This window comes from Oncorhynchus tshawytscha, linkage group LG09 (assembly GCF_018296145.1).
Source record: "Oncorhynchus tshawytscha isolate Ot180627B linkage group LG09, Otsh_v2.0, whole genome shotgun sequence".
In the NCBI taxonomy this organism is placed as follows: Eukaryota; Metazoa; Chordata; class Actinopteri; order Salmoniformes; family Salmonidae; genus Oncorhynchus; species Oncorhynchus tshawytscha.
Genome location: NC_056437.1, coordinates 52605995 through 52624112, shown reverse-complemented (window position 1 = coordinate 52624112; position 18118 = coordinate 52605995). Strand labels below are relative to the sequence as shown.

At 41.2% G+C, this 18118-nt stretch overlaps 1 protein-coding gene across 1 annotated transcript in view; it reads left to right on the top strand.

The window, feature by feature from the left end:
• Positions 1 to 399: 399 nt before the first annotated feature.
• Positions 400 to 18118, top strand: part of LOC112258112 (gamma-aminobutyric acid receptor subunit beta-2) — an 86189-nt gene continuing 68470 nt past the window's right edge. The window contains exons 1-3 of the mRNA XM_024432233.2: positions 400 to 797; positions 935 to 1026; positions 1718 to 1785. Coding sequence (XP_024288001.1) covers positions 715 to 797; positions 935 to 1026; positions 1718 to 1785 — 243 coding nt within the window. The 5' untranslated portion in view covers positions 400 to 714. The remainder of the gene's footprint in view (positions 798 to 934; positions 1027 to 1717; positions 1786 to 18118) is intronic.

Sequence of the window (18118 nt, the reverse complement as noted above, 5' to 3'; positions counted from 1 at the left end):
GAATCATATGTTCCGTCGCTGCCCTGCCCCTCTAAACACACCACTAACAAATAATCCGATTATTACCTATTACTGCTCATCATTCTGCGCCTCAAAACATCTTGGATCACGCGCACTCTGAGCTGTAGCTCTCTCTCGCCCGTGAAAGAGAGAAAACGTGAGGCGAAGGATAAGAGAACGTGTGTAGCTACAGCTCAGAGTGCGCGCATATTATGTACACACACTCACACACACACACACACACACACACACACTGTTAAATAGTTGTCCCTCCCAATGTTCTGTCGAAGCATGCAACAAACCACAAATCTGTTGAAGCATACATTGATGTTAGATAAAGTAGCCGATGCAACACCTCATCTTAATTGCCAATGTTGTAGTTTTTAAACATCCCTTCTAAGTGGAATAAAACATCGATATGAACGGAAAATAAGAACGTAAAGTGTTATCTATATTACGTTTGTTTCACACGTTTTAGAAAATCATGAAGGGCGCGTGAGATCCATCCGTTTGCTCTAACTAACTTGTAGGCTTCGCTTGCCCATTAAAACATTTTCTCTGGCAGGGAAATTGCTCTACCACCAGCATCAGCAGCCACTGCTTCTTGATGTTGTGGTAAGAAATGCGCATGCGTCCCACACTGGAATTACTGCACTGGCCAGAATAAGTTGGATCTCGTCTGTCTTCACTGAAATCCAAAATCATATCAAAACTATGGCGGTGTTGAGAATAAGAAAAATGAGCTGCTTTGGGCTTTGGACCTTTCCTGTAATAGTGGCCGTGGTCTGTGCGCAAAGGTAAGTGGTCAAGTTTAGATGCTCTTCACTTTGTATGGCTGTGCTTTACACTGTACTGTAGAAAAACTGTAGAAAACAGTTAAATAATGCCTTCAGAAGCCTGTAAATATAACAATGTATTCCTTCTCTTTCTCTAGTGTCAATGACCCTAGCAATATGTCAATCGTAAAAGAAACTGTGGATAGACTGTTGAAAGGATATGACATTCGCTTGAGGCCGGATTTCGGAGGTAATTGAAATAATTTAATACAAACTCTAATTGACGTTTCTGTTGTCAGCCCTATAACACCCAGTTGTTGCTCTAATTGGGTGGATCGCGCAAATCCCTTCTTATTTTATAAAAGTTAAACGCACATAGTTTACCCACCGGTTGTCCAGGTAGCCTATAGATACATTTAGCCACCTCGTTCCACATGTGCTAAACGACACGGATTAGGAACACTTTATAACACAATACCAGAAGGGTATTTTACATTGTAGGCTCAATCGACGATACACATTTTGACTGTAGTGTCATGAAACGTGATTTTCAATTCCCCAACCCAGTGTTATGTCGGCGATTTGTGTCTTGCCGAGGCTACCTTACGAACGCGCTCATCTCTCTATTCAGGTGTAAAAGCGGTCGACATAGGTACACACTTTCAATTTCCTCGGAAGCACTTAGACGCAATAAACACCATGCACGGTGTTTTGCGATGGACATCAAAGGCACCATCTGTTTGTTTTTTTAAATGCCCATATTGTTTCGTGTTATCTGGCTGACAGCAAGTCAATGAATGATTGCTCTCGAGTGTTGATGGCACGCAGTTGCTATAATTTAAAGTGTTATCACACATTTGTGGTTTATGGTATTCCTTTTATAAACCCCCCAAAATAATGAAATGGTTAACATTACGGTCCGTTTTGTTGATTTGTTGCAGGTCCCCCTGTGGGAGTGGGGATGAATATAGACATAGCCAGCATAGACATGGTATCTGAAGTCAATATGGTAAGTACTCGATTATCACCCTCTCCTAATGATTTGTGAGTATTGCTCTGATATTCCACGCACGGTCTTTCCCTAAGGAACCCCCCCCCGCGCACTGCACGGAATAGGCTACCAGTCTAACCGATGCTATCAAAAATATTTCGTCTTCTCACAGCTGCATTGATCTGCTGGATATTGTCAATACACCTACGGTGATTGCTTGCATAATAGGGTAGGAACAATCCAAAAACCTTCAGAAGTCATCTCAATGGCAACAACCCATTTTACTATGACTATCGACGTTTTTAAATTCACACCTATAGGCCTACAATGTTGTTGCTAATCCACCCATAACAGAGTTTCACAACTGTGAATGTTTCCTAAAAACATGTTTCAGGTTGTAACCTGAATTTCAATTTATGTCAGTTGATTATGGAAGCTCCTGCCTTATGGGATGAACACAAGAGGTTGGTTGACATGTCACTTACCTGTGTTTGAGAAGAGTGAACAAGGTGGTTTGAGTCTTTGTAATGTGTTTACATGTAGTGGTAGCATGGAAATACTAATGTTTCAAGGAATTTACGAAGTGCATACTGCTGGAGAGAAGTTTTGCTTCATGCAAGAGCATCCCCTAGTGCTACTTAGTCAGAACTGCACATCAATGTAAAGGGTGACAGGTTTTCCAGGCTTTGACTGAGAGGAAAGGTCCCTCCACCAAACCCTTGGGTATGTTTTGGATAAAAATCCTGTGGTTATGCTTCCAGTCATATCATCATCTCTGCTAATCTCTGCTATTAGTGTGTTCTCAGTTGTGTTGTCATTTCTCAGATTTGACACGTGTTACGAGAAAACATACGCCTCCATTGTCGTAGACCAATAAAGGCCTTTTTTTTTTACATGACACTGAAACTGCTATTATTATAACAAATATAAATAATATTATTAATGCATGTATTTAGATTACTGCTGAGTTTGCGTACAACGACTGCATTTGTGATGAAGTAGGAGACACACGCAAAAGGTCTAGCTTTGCTCAGGTACATTTCAACTCTACTGGTTGTTGAAATGGTGTTTCCCAGTGGTAATGGGACTCATCGTGATACGAGGTTAAGAGCACACAATTGACTGTTTTCGGCACAAATACCCATAGGCTTTAGTTTAAACTGTTGTCGTCATAGTCATCCCCCACACCAACTGTAATTCCAGTTGGGTTTATTGTATAAAACAAGATGTATGATTTACAAGATGTTACTTGTGAAAGTTGCCCCTGTCATCCATATTAGCATGCATTTGCATGATGTCAGAAGGAAAGCCAGAGAGAGTAAACACATAGATCACTGGTCTAGTGCCCTCCGCATTTAGATTTGTCTGGCTCGGACTCCTGCATGCCTTCATCCAGATTAAACAGTGCTTTTCACTGTGTCGCCACAAAGCGAGTGGCCAACACACCATGAACTGAAGGTTACGTCATGGCAAGCAGCTGCCTGTGGCAATGTGGACGACCCCTATGTGATGACAAGACGTTGGCCTTTGTTATGCGTCTGCATGTTTAATCTCCACCTGGATTATTGTTTTAGATAATGATTTGACCTTTAATGCTTTCAACAAATATGCTCAGCGACTATTATCACGTTGCACTAATCCACAAAGCCGGAAGTAGAAATAGGAGAGGGATTGTGCTCTTCCAAAAAGTTTTTTACATTTTTTAAATTATATATTTTTTAAATCAATACTTTGAGTCAAATGATCAGTATAATATTGTCAGAAATAGTACCGCAATGTGTAAATGTATACATTTTCCCCCCATCACTACTCTGTGGTGACTCCTCTTTTATCTCAGCTCCCCCAAGCTTTTAGCTCCTCTTAAAACCATAGATGGGATACGGATGGGTTCTTCTTCTGTTTAGATTCAGGCCACATAGTTGGTTGAATGCATAAGCCTCACTACTTCCCCAGAGAAGCCCACATAGTGGACTGGAAGGAGGGGATGGGACAGTAGTGTTTCCTAATGGACCCCTTTTAACAAGAGGCTGAGTGAGGGTGACGTTTTTTTTAAGTCTACCGACAACTCATCCTCTCCCACCCTCCTCCACTGTACTCCAGCAGCACCATGTCTTTAGCAGCTCCTCTACCTTCCTCGGACAACATTAACTCATTAGAGCCAGGGAAGGGAGCTCCGTGGGGGTGTGCTTGGTCTGTGGAACAAAGGCCCCAGGTGCCGTCTGTCCTCTGGTTTGAATTCGCCATGGTTACTGAGTCACGTAACGTATGTTGATCCAGTGTGCCAGGTATATAATGGGCCTGTGTTTGAATGCACATTCCCCGAAAAGGTCTTCTGCTCCTGGATGTTCTTCCATCCAGAGCCCTGGGAGGAGAGAAAAGGTTAGATGTGAGGCTGGGCGAAGTAAATCCTTGGCGTCAGGCCTGGCCTGGTGCGTGAGAAAGTGTCCTAACATTAACAACCTGCTATTTGGAGAGGCAGTGTCCGTTAGGTTGGAGGGAAGGTCATGCACCTAATGTTGCTTGGGGTTCATATGATTCAGAGATAAACACACACATAATACAAATGAAATAGAGCAACTTCAACTCCATGCAGCTAGTTAATATTTTTTCATGATAGAATCTACTGCAGTGTTTTCCTACATTTAAACTCGTTTCTTTCTCTATTTCTCGCTTTCTCGCTTTCTCGCTTTCTTTCTTTCTTTCTTTCTTTCTTTCTTTCTTTCTTTCTTTCTTTCTTTCTTTCTTTCTTTCTTTCTTTCTTTCTTTCTTTCTTTCTTTCTTTCTTTCTTTCCTTCCTAGTTGAGTAATATTACTGTTGAATGAGCCATTTTATTGGGAAAGACTATGCCAACAGAGTCCTCAGGGAAAGAAATACTCTGTGTTGAGGATGAGACAAACTTCTTCTCCTATTCCAAAAATCAGAAATACCATTATTGATGTAGACAAAGGTCAAGAGGAGCTTATTGATTGCTGGAGAAGGTGCTCAGAATGCAAAGCCCTCCATTTTGAAACTCAGCACAGTCGATTCATGGCAGCTGTGGAGATCAAGATATCACAGACATATCTGTAGAAAACTGTGAAGAACAGACTGTGCTGTATCAAAGGATTACTATACTGTATGATTAAGTGATTGAGAGATACAACGTGGAGAAAAGTTTACCCAAGGCGTGTTTATGTTGGCATAGTTGGACACATTTATTGCAATAAGTTTAAAATATTGTAGTCTGAGTGTTCCTGAGATGACACATGAAGCTGAAAGGGGAGAGTGGGTTAAGTTGAACCAAAGGGTTAATTGAGCCACCCATTGTTTCTAAGCAACCATACAAAACATGAATCATGTCACCAAGTATTTAGGAAGAGGTCATCATTTCATGCAGTCGGTAAAGGAAGAAACCAAATCAAATGAATATTTTGTGTTAGAGGTTCCATGATTCTGGTATCTAAACCAAAGTAGGTAATTTACAGATTGTTCTATACATCATTTGGGTTCTTTATCATTTTCAATATAAGGTCCTAAATCTAGCATGATAGTGCATCCTTGTAGCTGTGTGGACTAATATAGTCAAAATGTTTGTCTTAGGATAAATCGAGCCATTGGCCATGAGGTAAAGTTGAGCCAATTGTTGAGCCAATAGCAAGTTGAGCAAATTGAGGTGTTTTCTACCCAGGTGTAATGCAAGGCCTCATCGCTGGGATATATGAGGTAACACCAGGGCCTGGCCTATGTTTAAAAAATTACAAATTGTTACAAAGCATTTGTTAGGTGTTAAGCATGTGTTAAACTATGCTTAAAATGATTCAAATACAAAAAGTGATTGTGATTGTTTTGAAGTGTTTTTCGGAAATCACGATAGACATGGTTTTAAAAAGATAGGGATAATATTTCTTTCAGTACAGAAATTTGGAGGCGCCTCAACTTACCCTGTCCCATTGGCTCAATTTACCCCATACCCGGGCTAAGTTGTGCCAAGAGACCACTTTGTCCCTTGACAAGCTATGTATTCAAAACTGTGATGTTAATTTCTTTGGACAAGCTATGTTTTCAAAACTGTAACTGATTATTTCCAGGGATACAGAACATCCTGAAATAGACTGAGTGTACAAAACATTAGGACAGCCTTCCTAATATTGAGTTGCATCCCCTTTTGCTCTGAGAACTGCCTCAATTCATCGGGACATGGACGCGTTCCACAGGGATGCTGGCCCATGTTGACTCCAATGCTTCCCACAGTTGTGTCAAGGTGGTTGAATGTCCTTTGGATGGTGTATCATTCTTGATACACACGGGAAACTGTTGAGTGTGAAAAACCCAGCTGCATTGCAGTTCTTGACACACTGAAACGGGTGTGCCTGGCACCTACTACCATACCTCGTTCAAAGGCACTTAAATCCATTCACAATCTGAATGGCACACATACACAATGTCTCAATTGTCTCGAGGCTTATAAATCCGTCTTTAACCTGTCTCCTCCCCTTCATCTACACTGATTGAACTGGATTTAACAATTTATATACATATGGGATCAGAGCTTTCACCTGGATTCACCTGGTCAGTCTATGTCATGAAAAGAGCAGGTGTTCTTAATGTTTTATACACTCAGTGTATATGTAGATATCTTTCTTAGAAATAATACTATATTTCCCTTGATGGGGTGATGCCAAATATAGAAAATGGCTTAATTTACCCCAGTGTCTCCTAGGTTTCATGATGCTTGTATCTAAACCAAAGTAGATCGTTATAAGATTGTTTTGTACATCAGTTATGTACAATATAAGCTACAGTATGATGTCCTAAACCTAGTATGAAAGTGCATATTTCTAGCTCTGTGGGCTAAAGTAGTCAAAATGTTTGTCTTGGGGTAAGTTGAGGTTATGGTCATGGGGTAAGTTGAGCCAATGTCCACCATACCCCATACAAATAATGAATATGTTTTCTCAGTTTTATGTCTAATACGCATAGTATTTTAGCAATGTGTCATGCATATAAACTCAAGTGCATTTTTATTGTTACAGAGCAGATAGTATTGTGCACCGTGTGTGTATACACACTTAAAACAGGTTCTTGAGAGAGTAGCCAAGGAAGTGAGAGAAGGGAAGAAGTCCATTTGAGCAGCAGTAATGGATGAAGACATGGACTGAATGACACTGAAGCGGTACATTGACAAGGAAGAAAACAAACATGAACCTGTCCGAAAGAGAGGCTCTGGCAGAGTAGCAGAGACACACAAGTCTTACCCTGATGACACGGAGTCTGAGCTTGCTAAACACATCAATCATCTCGCGGGCCAGTTTAATGGGCTTAGTAGCCTCAAATGCAGAGAACTTGCCTACTATTTGGCACATCGAGACAACATCCCTGTCCCAGACAACTGGTCATGAAATGGAAGGGTAAGTGATATTGAACAGAGAGATCTATATCTGAATGTGGGCATACAGTTAAGATATACAATATACCACACCCCCCATTCCATTTAACTTTGACCAGCACCATCAACCACTAGCACAGGACTAGTCAGTATTCGACGTACATCCATGTCTGGGGACATCGGGAGATGACGTGGAAATGGGCCTCTAGGGACAATAGTGAGCATTGTTGGTTTTGCTAGGGCATTGTGGAAGGGTATGGTGGATGACTGTAAGCATCTGCCTCTCCTTCTAAAGGTTGCATGTTGTCTCTGGTTCCAACCATTCTGAGTTAATGCCTAACCTTTAAGAATGCAGAGTTAATATCCCCCTAAGGTTAGTTAGCATATATTAGCTAGCTTAGCGCAGTAATGTGTGTGGAATTTTCCCCTGAGAAATGACTGCGCTAAGTACTGGACAAAATGCGATATATGTTATCTCCCTAAGGGATGTAGAAGACATTTCAAACTAGATGCTGTTGTAAAGTGCTATGTATGGCGGGGAAACCAGTCTTGTCATTTTAATAGATTTGAGATACAATGAAATAATAGATGCCATGCATGTTGATGCTGGATCATCCATCCTGGCTGGGCGAGTCTGTGCTCTGGAAATGTGACACTCATGGGTACAATCTCACGAAGCATCCTTTCAAATCCTGTCTCATTGACGTGACTAAGCGAGCAAATCCCGATCTTCACCGGCTAGTGTATAGCTAATTGTTTGTCAAGCAGTGTCTTTTAGAAATGAACAAGTAAGTGGAAGAGCAGTTTCACAGAAAGGCCAAATAGATTTGGCTTCTTTCCCCTTAATCTATTCGATTAACGTTATTCACGTGATTAGCAGGTAACCTTGCCTGAGACATGACACACATTTTTCACCTACGGCTGTTGAAAGTCGTAATAATACTAAGTCATCCTTTATACAGCAGCATGCAAAAAACGAAACTGCCATGAATTACATTTTCTTTTTTTTTCATTAGTCAGGCTTTGCCATGTGGCCTGTTACATGGCAAATTGTTTCATTTTCAGTTCAGTTGCCCTGTAATGGTCTCTTGTGTCCCTTTCACTCAAAAGCCTTTGACCTATTTAACCTGCCTGTTCCACCTGACAGCCATGGGAACTAACTGCTCTGGGCCCATCAACAAAACAGAGTACAGACACAGGCAGACCCACTGGCTTTGTATACATTGCATATGCTCGGTTCATGCATCATTCAGGGACAAGTATATGCGGAGGGAATTCACAAGAGAGTGTGGGTAGACACCAGAGATCAACAGCAACGCATACTGCATTCTACATAATTCGTTATGTACGTCCCTGTAGAGTTTGGGATCAATTGTATATCCAGTCATACACCTAATATTACATTTACTAAGAAAGTAGAATATCAATTAGATTGTTTATATGTATGCTAATAATGAGTTGACTATCAATGCAAATGTGAAGGACATCTAATAGTGTTGATGATGGCGGTGGTGATGATAATAGTGAGGATTGGTTCCTTGCCTTTTTGGATGTGTGGCTGATGAACATGACTGGCGTGGAGACGACAAACGTTTTAGATCATTTCACGCGCTTACATCTCGCTCTCCAAGGTCTGTGGCTGCTCTAGGCACTGTTGTTTTCTAGTGATGTTGTGATCAACAAACTACAGTGGTCTTGATGTCAATACTCTCTGGAGTGTGTATTCTCAGGAGCCTTGGTGATGATAGAACAAGAATGGCCCACTGCCTCTGTGTATTCCAGACATGGTTCTCAGGGGAACTTCTGTTCCGCATACTCTGTGTTTGACTCAGAGAAAACTATTTTGCTGATTGTGTCGAAAAGACACTGGACTCATACATTAATTGAAAAGTGAAATTGAAACCAATTTGCTGACTTCCTCAGTATGTGAAACTCAGGGGAGAGTCAATTATGGGTCTCTTACGTAATAATCTCTGTGGTTATATTACCCTCCACATACTGGTATATTACCTTTTTTTACGGTGAGGCTCTTGCATGTTCGGTATGATAATGTTGAAGATTACCCTCTGCGCCTTACCTAATTAATTCTAGTGAAGTGTATTATTATTGGATACACTGAGTGTACAAAACATTAGGAACACCTTGCTAACATTGAGCTGCACACCATTTTTCCATCAGTGCAGCCTCAATTCGTTGGGGCAGGGACTACAAGGTGTCAAAAGCGTTCCATAGGGATGCTGGCCATGTTGACTCCAATGCTTTCTACAGTTGTGTCCAGTTGGCTGGATGTCCTTTGGGTGGTGGACCATTCTTGATACACACTGGAAACTATAGAGTGTGAAAAACACAGCAGCGTTGCAATTCTTGACACAAACCGGTGCTCCTGGCACCAACTACTGTACCATACCCCAATCAAAGACATTTCATATTCATATTTTGTCTTGCACATTCACCCTCCCAATGGCACACATACACAATCCATGTCTCAATTGTCTCACGGCTTAAAAATCAACCTTTAACCTGTCTCCTTCCCATCTACACTGATTGACATGGATTTAACAAGTGACATCAATAAGGGATCATAGCTTTCACCTAGATTCACTTCGTCAGTCTTATGTTATGGAAAGAGCAGGTGTTCCTAATGTTTTGTACACTGTACACTTTATGTGGCAGCTTAAGTGAGTGGGTGGGGAGTTCCTGTCTGTTACAACCCATAACGCTGCCATGATTTTTACCAGCGAAGAGACATGTGGCGGGCCATGTCACATGACCATCTCCTCCATTACACAAATGAGTCACAAGCTAAGGGGAGCTTTGTCATGTTTAGTCAGCCAGTAATTGTCTTAATGGCTGCCTCTGAGCTTTGATATGCCCATTTTTTTTATTTCAGCAACTTTGCAATAAAGCGATAAACCTCTTCCATGTACATGCAGCACGCCCTCTTTCATTATTAAAGTTAATGAAACAAATGGCGGCACGTTCCATTTAAAAGGCAATTGCGGTTCAGATTGGAAATGTTAGTGTTTTTAATCATTTGCCTTAGTGGATTAATTCCGTTGGTTGGAGATTCCAGCACACACAGGCTTTCAGCAAGCACTATTCTTGAAATCTGTTTGAAAGCAAATGAGGTCATCCTGTGTTTCTATCTCGACCCTCACTGTCATCCTAAAATATTTTTGTTGTTGTATTAATCTTATAGAACAAGGTATTGACAGTCTTTCTGGACACACAGACACATCTGGTTGTTGTGTTTTGTCCTTCTAGGACCATACTGTAACACCTAATTGCTTTTGCACTTTGTCTGCGTCTTTTATTGATTGGCTGGATTTGGAAACACTGGGTTAATACAATTGTCAGTCACATATGATGTCACACATGAACTAAATCATCAAACATTCATCATTTTTTGGGGCACCCTTGGTGTATGTAAGTGGCCACGTTATTGCCACATAAGTTAACAATGGCATTCTGCTTTTAATTAGACTGATCAAGAGGGGTATTCCACAGTTAATCTGGAGCATACATATTAATGTCCCTAGCACCAATGGCAGTAAGTTCACACTGCAGACTCAACAGGACTTTACCAACTTGACTTCTAATGGTTGGAGGCTCCCACTTGTCTGCTCTGCTCAAAAAGGCCTGCCATGGCTCATTAGAAGTGCAGGCTGTCATATCCACTGTACAGTACAGTCTGTGTGGCAGGAGTATCATTATACAGTGCAGCACCAGAGATCCACCTGCTTGCCCATTACAGTCATGTGACGTGTGACTAGTGTTGCACACACTGTTAGTAGTGGGGGCCACTAAAACATTTGGTGTACCTCTTGTTGGTCCTACAGTGCCTTGCAAAATATTCATCCCCCTTGGCATTTTTCCTATTTTGTTGCATTATAACCTGCAATTTAAATGGATTTTTATTTAATCTAATGGACAAACACAAAATAGTCCAAATTGGTGAAGTGAAAAAATAAATATGTATTCACCCCCTTTGCTATGAAGCCCCTAAATATGATCTGGTGCAACCAATTACCTTCAGAAGTCATAATTAGTTCAACAAAGTCCACCAATATGCAATCTATATGTCACATGATCTGTCACATGATCTCAGTATACAGTTAAAGTTGGAAGTTTACATACACCTTAGCCAAATACATTTAAACTCAGTTTTTCACAATTCCTGACATTTAATCCTAGTAAAAATTCCCTGTCTTAGGTCAGTTAGGATCACCACTTTATTTTAAGAATGTGAAATGTCAGAATAATAGAAGAGAGAATTATTTAGTTCAGCTTTTATTTCTTTCATCACATTTCCAGTGGTTCCGAAGCTTACATGCACTCAATTAGTATTTGGTAGCATTGCATTTAAATTGTTTAACTTGGGTCAAACATTTCAGGTAGCCTTCCACAAGCTTCCCACAATAAGTTGGTGGAATTTTGGCCCATTCCTCCTGACAGAGCTGGTGTAACTGAGTCAGGTTTGTAGGCCTCCTTGCTCGCACACACCTTTTCAGTTCTGCCCACAAATGTTCTATAGGATTGAGGTCGGGGCTTTGTGATGGCCACTCCAATACCTTGACTTTGTTGTCCCTAAGCCATTTTGCCACAACTTTGGACGTATGCTTGGGGACATTATCCATTTGGAAGACCCATTTGCGACCAAGCTTTAACTTCCTGACCAATGGCCAAACAGTTCTATTTTTGTTTCATCAGACCAGAGGACATTTCTCCAAACAGAACAATCTTTGTCCCCATGTGGAGTTGCAAACCATAGTCTGGCTTTTTTTATGGCGGTTTTGGAGCAGTGGCTTCTTCCTTGCTGAGCGGCCTTTCATGTTATGTCAATATAGGACTTGTTTTACTGTGGATATAGATACTTTTGTACCTGTTTCCTCCAGCATCTTCACAAAGTCCTTTGCTGTTGTTCTGGGATTGATTTGCACTTTTCACACCAAAGTACGTTAATCTCTAGGAAACAGAACGCGTCTCCTTCCTGAGCGGTATGACAGCTGCGTAGTCCTATGGCGTTAATACTTGCATTCTATTGTTTATACAGATGAACGTGGTACCTTCAGGCATTTGGAAATTGCTCTCAAGGATGACTTGTGGAGGTCTACAATTTTTTTTCGGAGGTCTTGGCTTATTTCTTTTGATATTCCCATGATGTCAAGCAAAGAGGCACTGTGTTTGAAGGTAGGCCTTGAAATACATCCACAGGTACACATCCAATTAACTCAAATGATGTCATTTAGCTTATCAGAAACTTCTAAAGCCATGACATAATTTCCTGGAATTTTCCAAGCTGTTTAAAGGCACAGTCAACTTAGTGTATGTAAACTTCTGACCCACTGGAATTGTGATACAGACAGATTATTTCACTTATAATTCACTGTAAACAATTGTTGGAAAAATTACTTGTCATGCACAAATTAGATGTCCTAACCGACTTGCCAATACTATAGTTTGTTAACTTCTCTAGGATAAGGAGGCAGTATTACATTACATTACATATAACAAAATAGTAAAAATGCCAAGGGGGATGAATACTTTCGCAAGTCACTGTATTTGGGACTTTGAAGAGGCTGCTATGGAGAATCTGAACAACTGCTAAGACGTGAGCCTAGTTAACTAGCATGTGTTAAAAAGTGTGACTTAGCTGTGCTCCTACCTTGGCTATAGATGATAATGGCTGTCATTATCAACCATTATCTGTCATTATCAGTCACTATTATCAGGCATGTGAACATGGGAATTATTTTTCTCTCGCTTGCATTTAGACAGGGGGATTGAAATATATAATGTCTGTCAATCAATTAACATTTGTTCATAGAACTTCAACCTGCTCTAGAATCACTGTTGATAAACCCTGGCTCCAGTCAGTCTCAGTGTCAATTCCCTAAGCCTGTGTGCTGAGGTAAGTTGGGCTGGAGTTGAGTGAGACTTTATAGTACCAGAATTAAACCTGTTCTTCGCCAGTAAGACTCACGTCTGCTGAATCATGCTTCTCTGCCAAGTTTCTACACTGTCTGTACAAGTCCTTTCATTTTTTTTGTTGCTTTCTCAAAGACTTATGCATCACTTATCTGCCACAGTCTGCACATCCTAATTGCTCTCTCTCTCTCTCTCTCACCCTCCTCCACATCACATATATCCTGTCTTGTTTATCATGCATTGCTTGCTGTACCTCCTCTGCAATCTCTCCTTCCCACTCCACCTCTCAGTTTTTGCCCCATGCTCACGCTACGTCTCTCCTTTCCCCTCTCTATCTCTCATTCTCTCTCTCACCACCTCATTCCCTCCACTCTTGATATGTCTTTGATGAGAACCAGCTGAAAACCCTTGGATTCACAGCTGTAAAAATCAGCTGAAAACCACTGAAAGTGTTGGAAGTTGTTTTGAAACCCAGCAAAAAAACAAACAGGTTTTACAGCATTTTGTACCAAAGAAATGTCTAAGGATGATAAAATAATTCCTATGGGGTGTACCCATGGTTACTAAGTGTGAGATTGGCCTAGCTGGGGGAAGTGGGTGAGCAGAAGAGGGTGCCGAGCCTTAAGGGAACACAGACAGTCTGACAGAGTGCTGCTATTACTGTATACTGGATAGGCGCCTTCCATAGCCTAGCATAGCATGGCTGGGGGGACTCTAGCTGAGCTATACCCTCATGCTCATTTAACAGCAATCACACACACAGTGACAAACACTAATGATTTACTGCTTACACTGTTGTTAATGATGCAGATATTGCTTATCATGCAATTAGGGATAGTGCTCCAAATGTCAAGGGAAGGCAGGCATGTAATGAATTCCCTGTGGTTAGACTACAGTAGTTATGCACTGATTCAGTGGTGTTGTCGACAGTGAACAATGAGCCGGCATGTATAGCCTTCAGGCCATAGCCGCAGCCCTATGCACATACACATAGGCTGCTGCATCTTGTCTTCTTGTCACAGGGAAGCGTTGGCAATTGACAACATATTGTCTTCTGCCGCTCATTGTGGAGCGATAATCTCCCCACCTGTTCTTTCACAGCGTTCGAAAATGGCCGACGCAACGGATGAGGCAGAGTGACAAATGAAAGTGGGTTTAAATCGCCGCCAGTGCTACTCTCGGTGTGCTGTTCGGGATGCAGCACGACGGAGCTTGCTCTATTTATTTATTTGTAGTGGTCACATGTGGCTGTCTCATGTGGCTGTCTCATGGTGCTGTCTCTCTGTCACTGATGGGCCCAGCTGGATGTTGGGCAAAGGACACTGAACACTGTGCTCTCCTATCTGATGTGAATATTGTGCACTGGGAAATGAACACACAAACCTAGATGTGTCTCTGTTAGATAAATGGATGAGTGGCAATTATATGTGGATGTGTGACTGATGTATTTCTGTTCACCTTACTACACAGTACACATATAGCACTGTAGTGATGTAAGATCAATACCTCCACTAGAACATATCAAAAGCCAATCAACTCTGACTCTGGATAAGTATCAAAAGGTTCTAACAGTAAAAAGCTGAAGCTGGAATAAGAAATGCTCTGCAGTGAGCTACTGGCCTGTCCCGCTACCTTCGTGGTGGAGAGCAGAGATAGTCACTCCACTCCCCTGACACCGTGTACGATTAGAAGATTAATCAAGCTACGTCTACAGGCTTGAGTGTGAAGGAGCCGCTCACAGTTATTTCATATATGAAGTGTTAGCGCCGTGTGCCTGTGACTGGACAGCGAGTCATTTCAGCAAGCCACAGTGGGAGGTACAGAGGTGAGAATAGGTGTCGCTGCTCACGCTGACTAGAGATGGAGTGTCATCATTCTGCTCTCCCAATGCATCATGTCATCGAGGACTCTAATTGGCTATCCTGCAAGCTACAGTATATCTGTTTGTTTTTTCCCCTCACTGACTTTTATCTGAGAAAATAATTGAGAAAAGTATAGCGAGTTGTCAATGGTCAAACATACTGTATCGAAAGAGACTTGTCAAATCACTGTGTTGCTCTTCAGCAGGGATGATTGCATTTAATGAGAAACCCTGTAACCATGGAAGATCTTAGACAATTCAGCTTAAGAACTCAGATTTTAAACCAAAAATACTGGGCTCACTGTCTCTCCTCCCTGTGCTGTCTCGCTGCCTTACATAAGAGTTACCGCAGAGAGGAAAGAGCGGAAGCAGAGAGGAAAATTAACCCAAGAACAAGTAAGGTGCTTTCTAGGCCAAGCGGTTTGCATCAGCAGTTATGCTAAAGCTGATCCCCAAAACAATTCCTGAGCTTTTAATTATGCAGGCCGACAACAGTGGCTAAGGGAGCTAACTAAAAGGAGGGGAAACAGAGGGTGGCATGAAGGGAGGAGGATTAGTGGGTGCATGTCAGGGTTGCCCAATGCCCGTCTTCATTATTCCCTTCCCTTCATTCCGAGGAGGATGTGGGCTGTTGCATGTGGGAGCGGACGGATTTCTGCCTCCTCTCGCTCTCACTCTCTCTCTTTCGCTCTCTCTCTCTCTGAAATACCCACTGTAACATCCCAGATTGAATTCAGTGGGATGGGAAAAACAGAGAAATGGAAGGAGAACAACAGGGTTTATTTCACGTAATGGATTAAATTCAGGGAACTGGATGTTGTTGAAAGGGGTAGTCAATTTTATATCCTCTATGTATTACGGTTTGCCAGCAAAAATCCAGCATGCGTGGGGGGCATTATTCCCCCTGAAATATTCTCAGCCAGTGTACTTGTGTTGTAGTCAAATGAAGCCCCATCTGACAACTACATGTCCAGTTCTGCTCTATCACATGCAACAGTGTGTATTCCCCTCCAAAGTATCAGTATATATAGATATACAGTGGGGCAAAAAAGTATTTAGTCAGCCACCAATTGTGCAAGTTCTCCCACTTAAAAATATGAGAGAGGCCTGTAATTTGCATCATAGGTATCATTTGCATCACTTCAACTATGACAGACAAAATGAGAAGAAAAAAATCCAGAAAATCACATTGTAGGATTTTTAATGAATTTATTTGCAAATTATGGTGGGAAAATAAGTATTTGGTCACCTACAAACAAGCAAGATTTCTGGCTCTCACAGACCTGTAACTTCTTCTTAAAGAGGCTCCTCTGTCCTCCACTCGTTACTGTAATTCTGCTCAAAAACATGTTTCAAAATTCAGCCTCCGCTCCCGGATTGAGATTTGAGTACTCAAATGTGAACACAAGTATTTAATATTGTATATGCTGTATCAATAAAAACAAAGAAGGCTATTTGAATAAATATACATTTTTTGTATATTGCGTGTCCCTCAGTTTTATGTCATTGGTGTTACCGTCTTGAAAATCACGTCAATTACAATACAAGGACCTTGAGCATACTCTACCGTGGCAAACTGTTATCGGAGTAGGGGTCTATATTAAAGAAAATGATTAGCTAATTACATCCTTCTAGTATGTCATACATTTGAGGCTTCAATTGTTCATTTGGGGAGTCTAAATCCAAAGTGTCACTTGGTGTTAGTCAATTTAAGTGAAGGGAAATAACATTGTGAGCAAAATAATTAATCATATCACTTTAGTCAATTATTTTGAAAGAATTGATGACCTTACATTGAAGCATTTGTGGCCTCTATTTCAGATCCTGATTTACATAACATTTCTCATTGGCGTTACCAATGTTACTACTCCAACTGGTGGCACAAGTTATCATAATGGTAAAAAATATTTAAAGTCATTAAGCTACCATATTAGTTGATTTAGATTTGATTCAAATACATTTCAATAAATGGAAATCTAGAAAAATGTAATTCGTTTTTCCCAAAATGCCATGCCCAAATGCCACCATAATTCAAGAACGATCCTTCTCCCAGTTTGGCTTGAAATATGCTTGTGAGGAAAGATTCAATCTCTCTCAGAAATAACATGACTCCTTGGATATCCCAAAATGATTTAAAGTCATTAAGCTACCATATCAGTTGATTTATAATGCGAAGATGTACCCAAATGCATTGAAATAAATACCCCCCCCCACACACACACACACTCTCCTGTAAGTCACACCAAGTGAGAGGAGGTATTGCTTATTTAAGTGTGTCCCTGGTCAAGAATGTATGTGCAAACCTCCACACTGACTGACAATTGTGGGTCAGGAACAGCAGGAGGCTTTCTCCAAGATGAGAACTCGCTTCCTGAATTGTGGTTGCCTGACATCGATCTCTAAATGTCAATGTATTACATGATCTCATTGTTGACAATATAAGATTTGGGTATGTTTTCACTACACTACCGCAATAGCAATAAGGCTGCTTCTCAGACCTACATAATGCATGAGGAATTGAGACTCCTAGCTCTGTTTGCTTAGAATATATTATTTTCTGTGTGGTGGAGTCAGAGGAATTTGAAAGGTTATGGAAAGGCAGAAGCTTGGCAGAACAACCCTCTGAAACATACTACACATACCCTGTCACATTCGTCATATGAAGGAGACCAAGGTGCAGCGTTGTATGCGAACATTCTTCTTTATTTAACGAATGAATACTGAACAAAATAACAAACCGTGATGCTAATATGAGTAGTGCAGACAGGCAACTAAACATAGAACAAGAACCCACAAACACAAAAGGGAAAATGGCCACCTAAATACTGTATAATCCCCAATCAGAGACAACGATAAACAGCTGACTCTGATTGGGAACCATATCAGGCCACCATAGACTGATATATACCTAGACCTACAAAACGCCTAAACATACAAAAACCCTAGACAATACAAAAACTAGCATACCCACCCTCGTCACACCCTGACCTAACCTAAATATAAAGATAACAGAGATATTAAAGGTCAGAGCGTGACATACCCACACTCAGCCATACACACAGCGGCACTAAGCTACATACTAACTCTGGCACACACTTACTTACACACAGCATGCGAGCACAAACGTAGGCTCGTGACTACGCCAATGCCCGTGCACACACACACATACACAGACACACACACACACACACACACA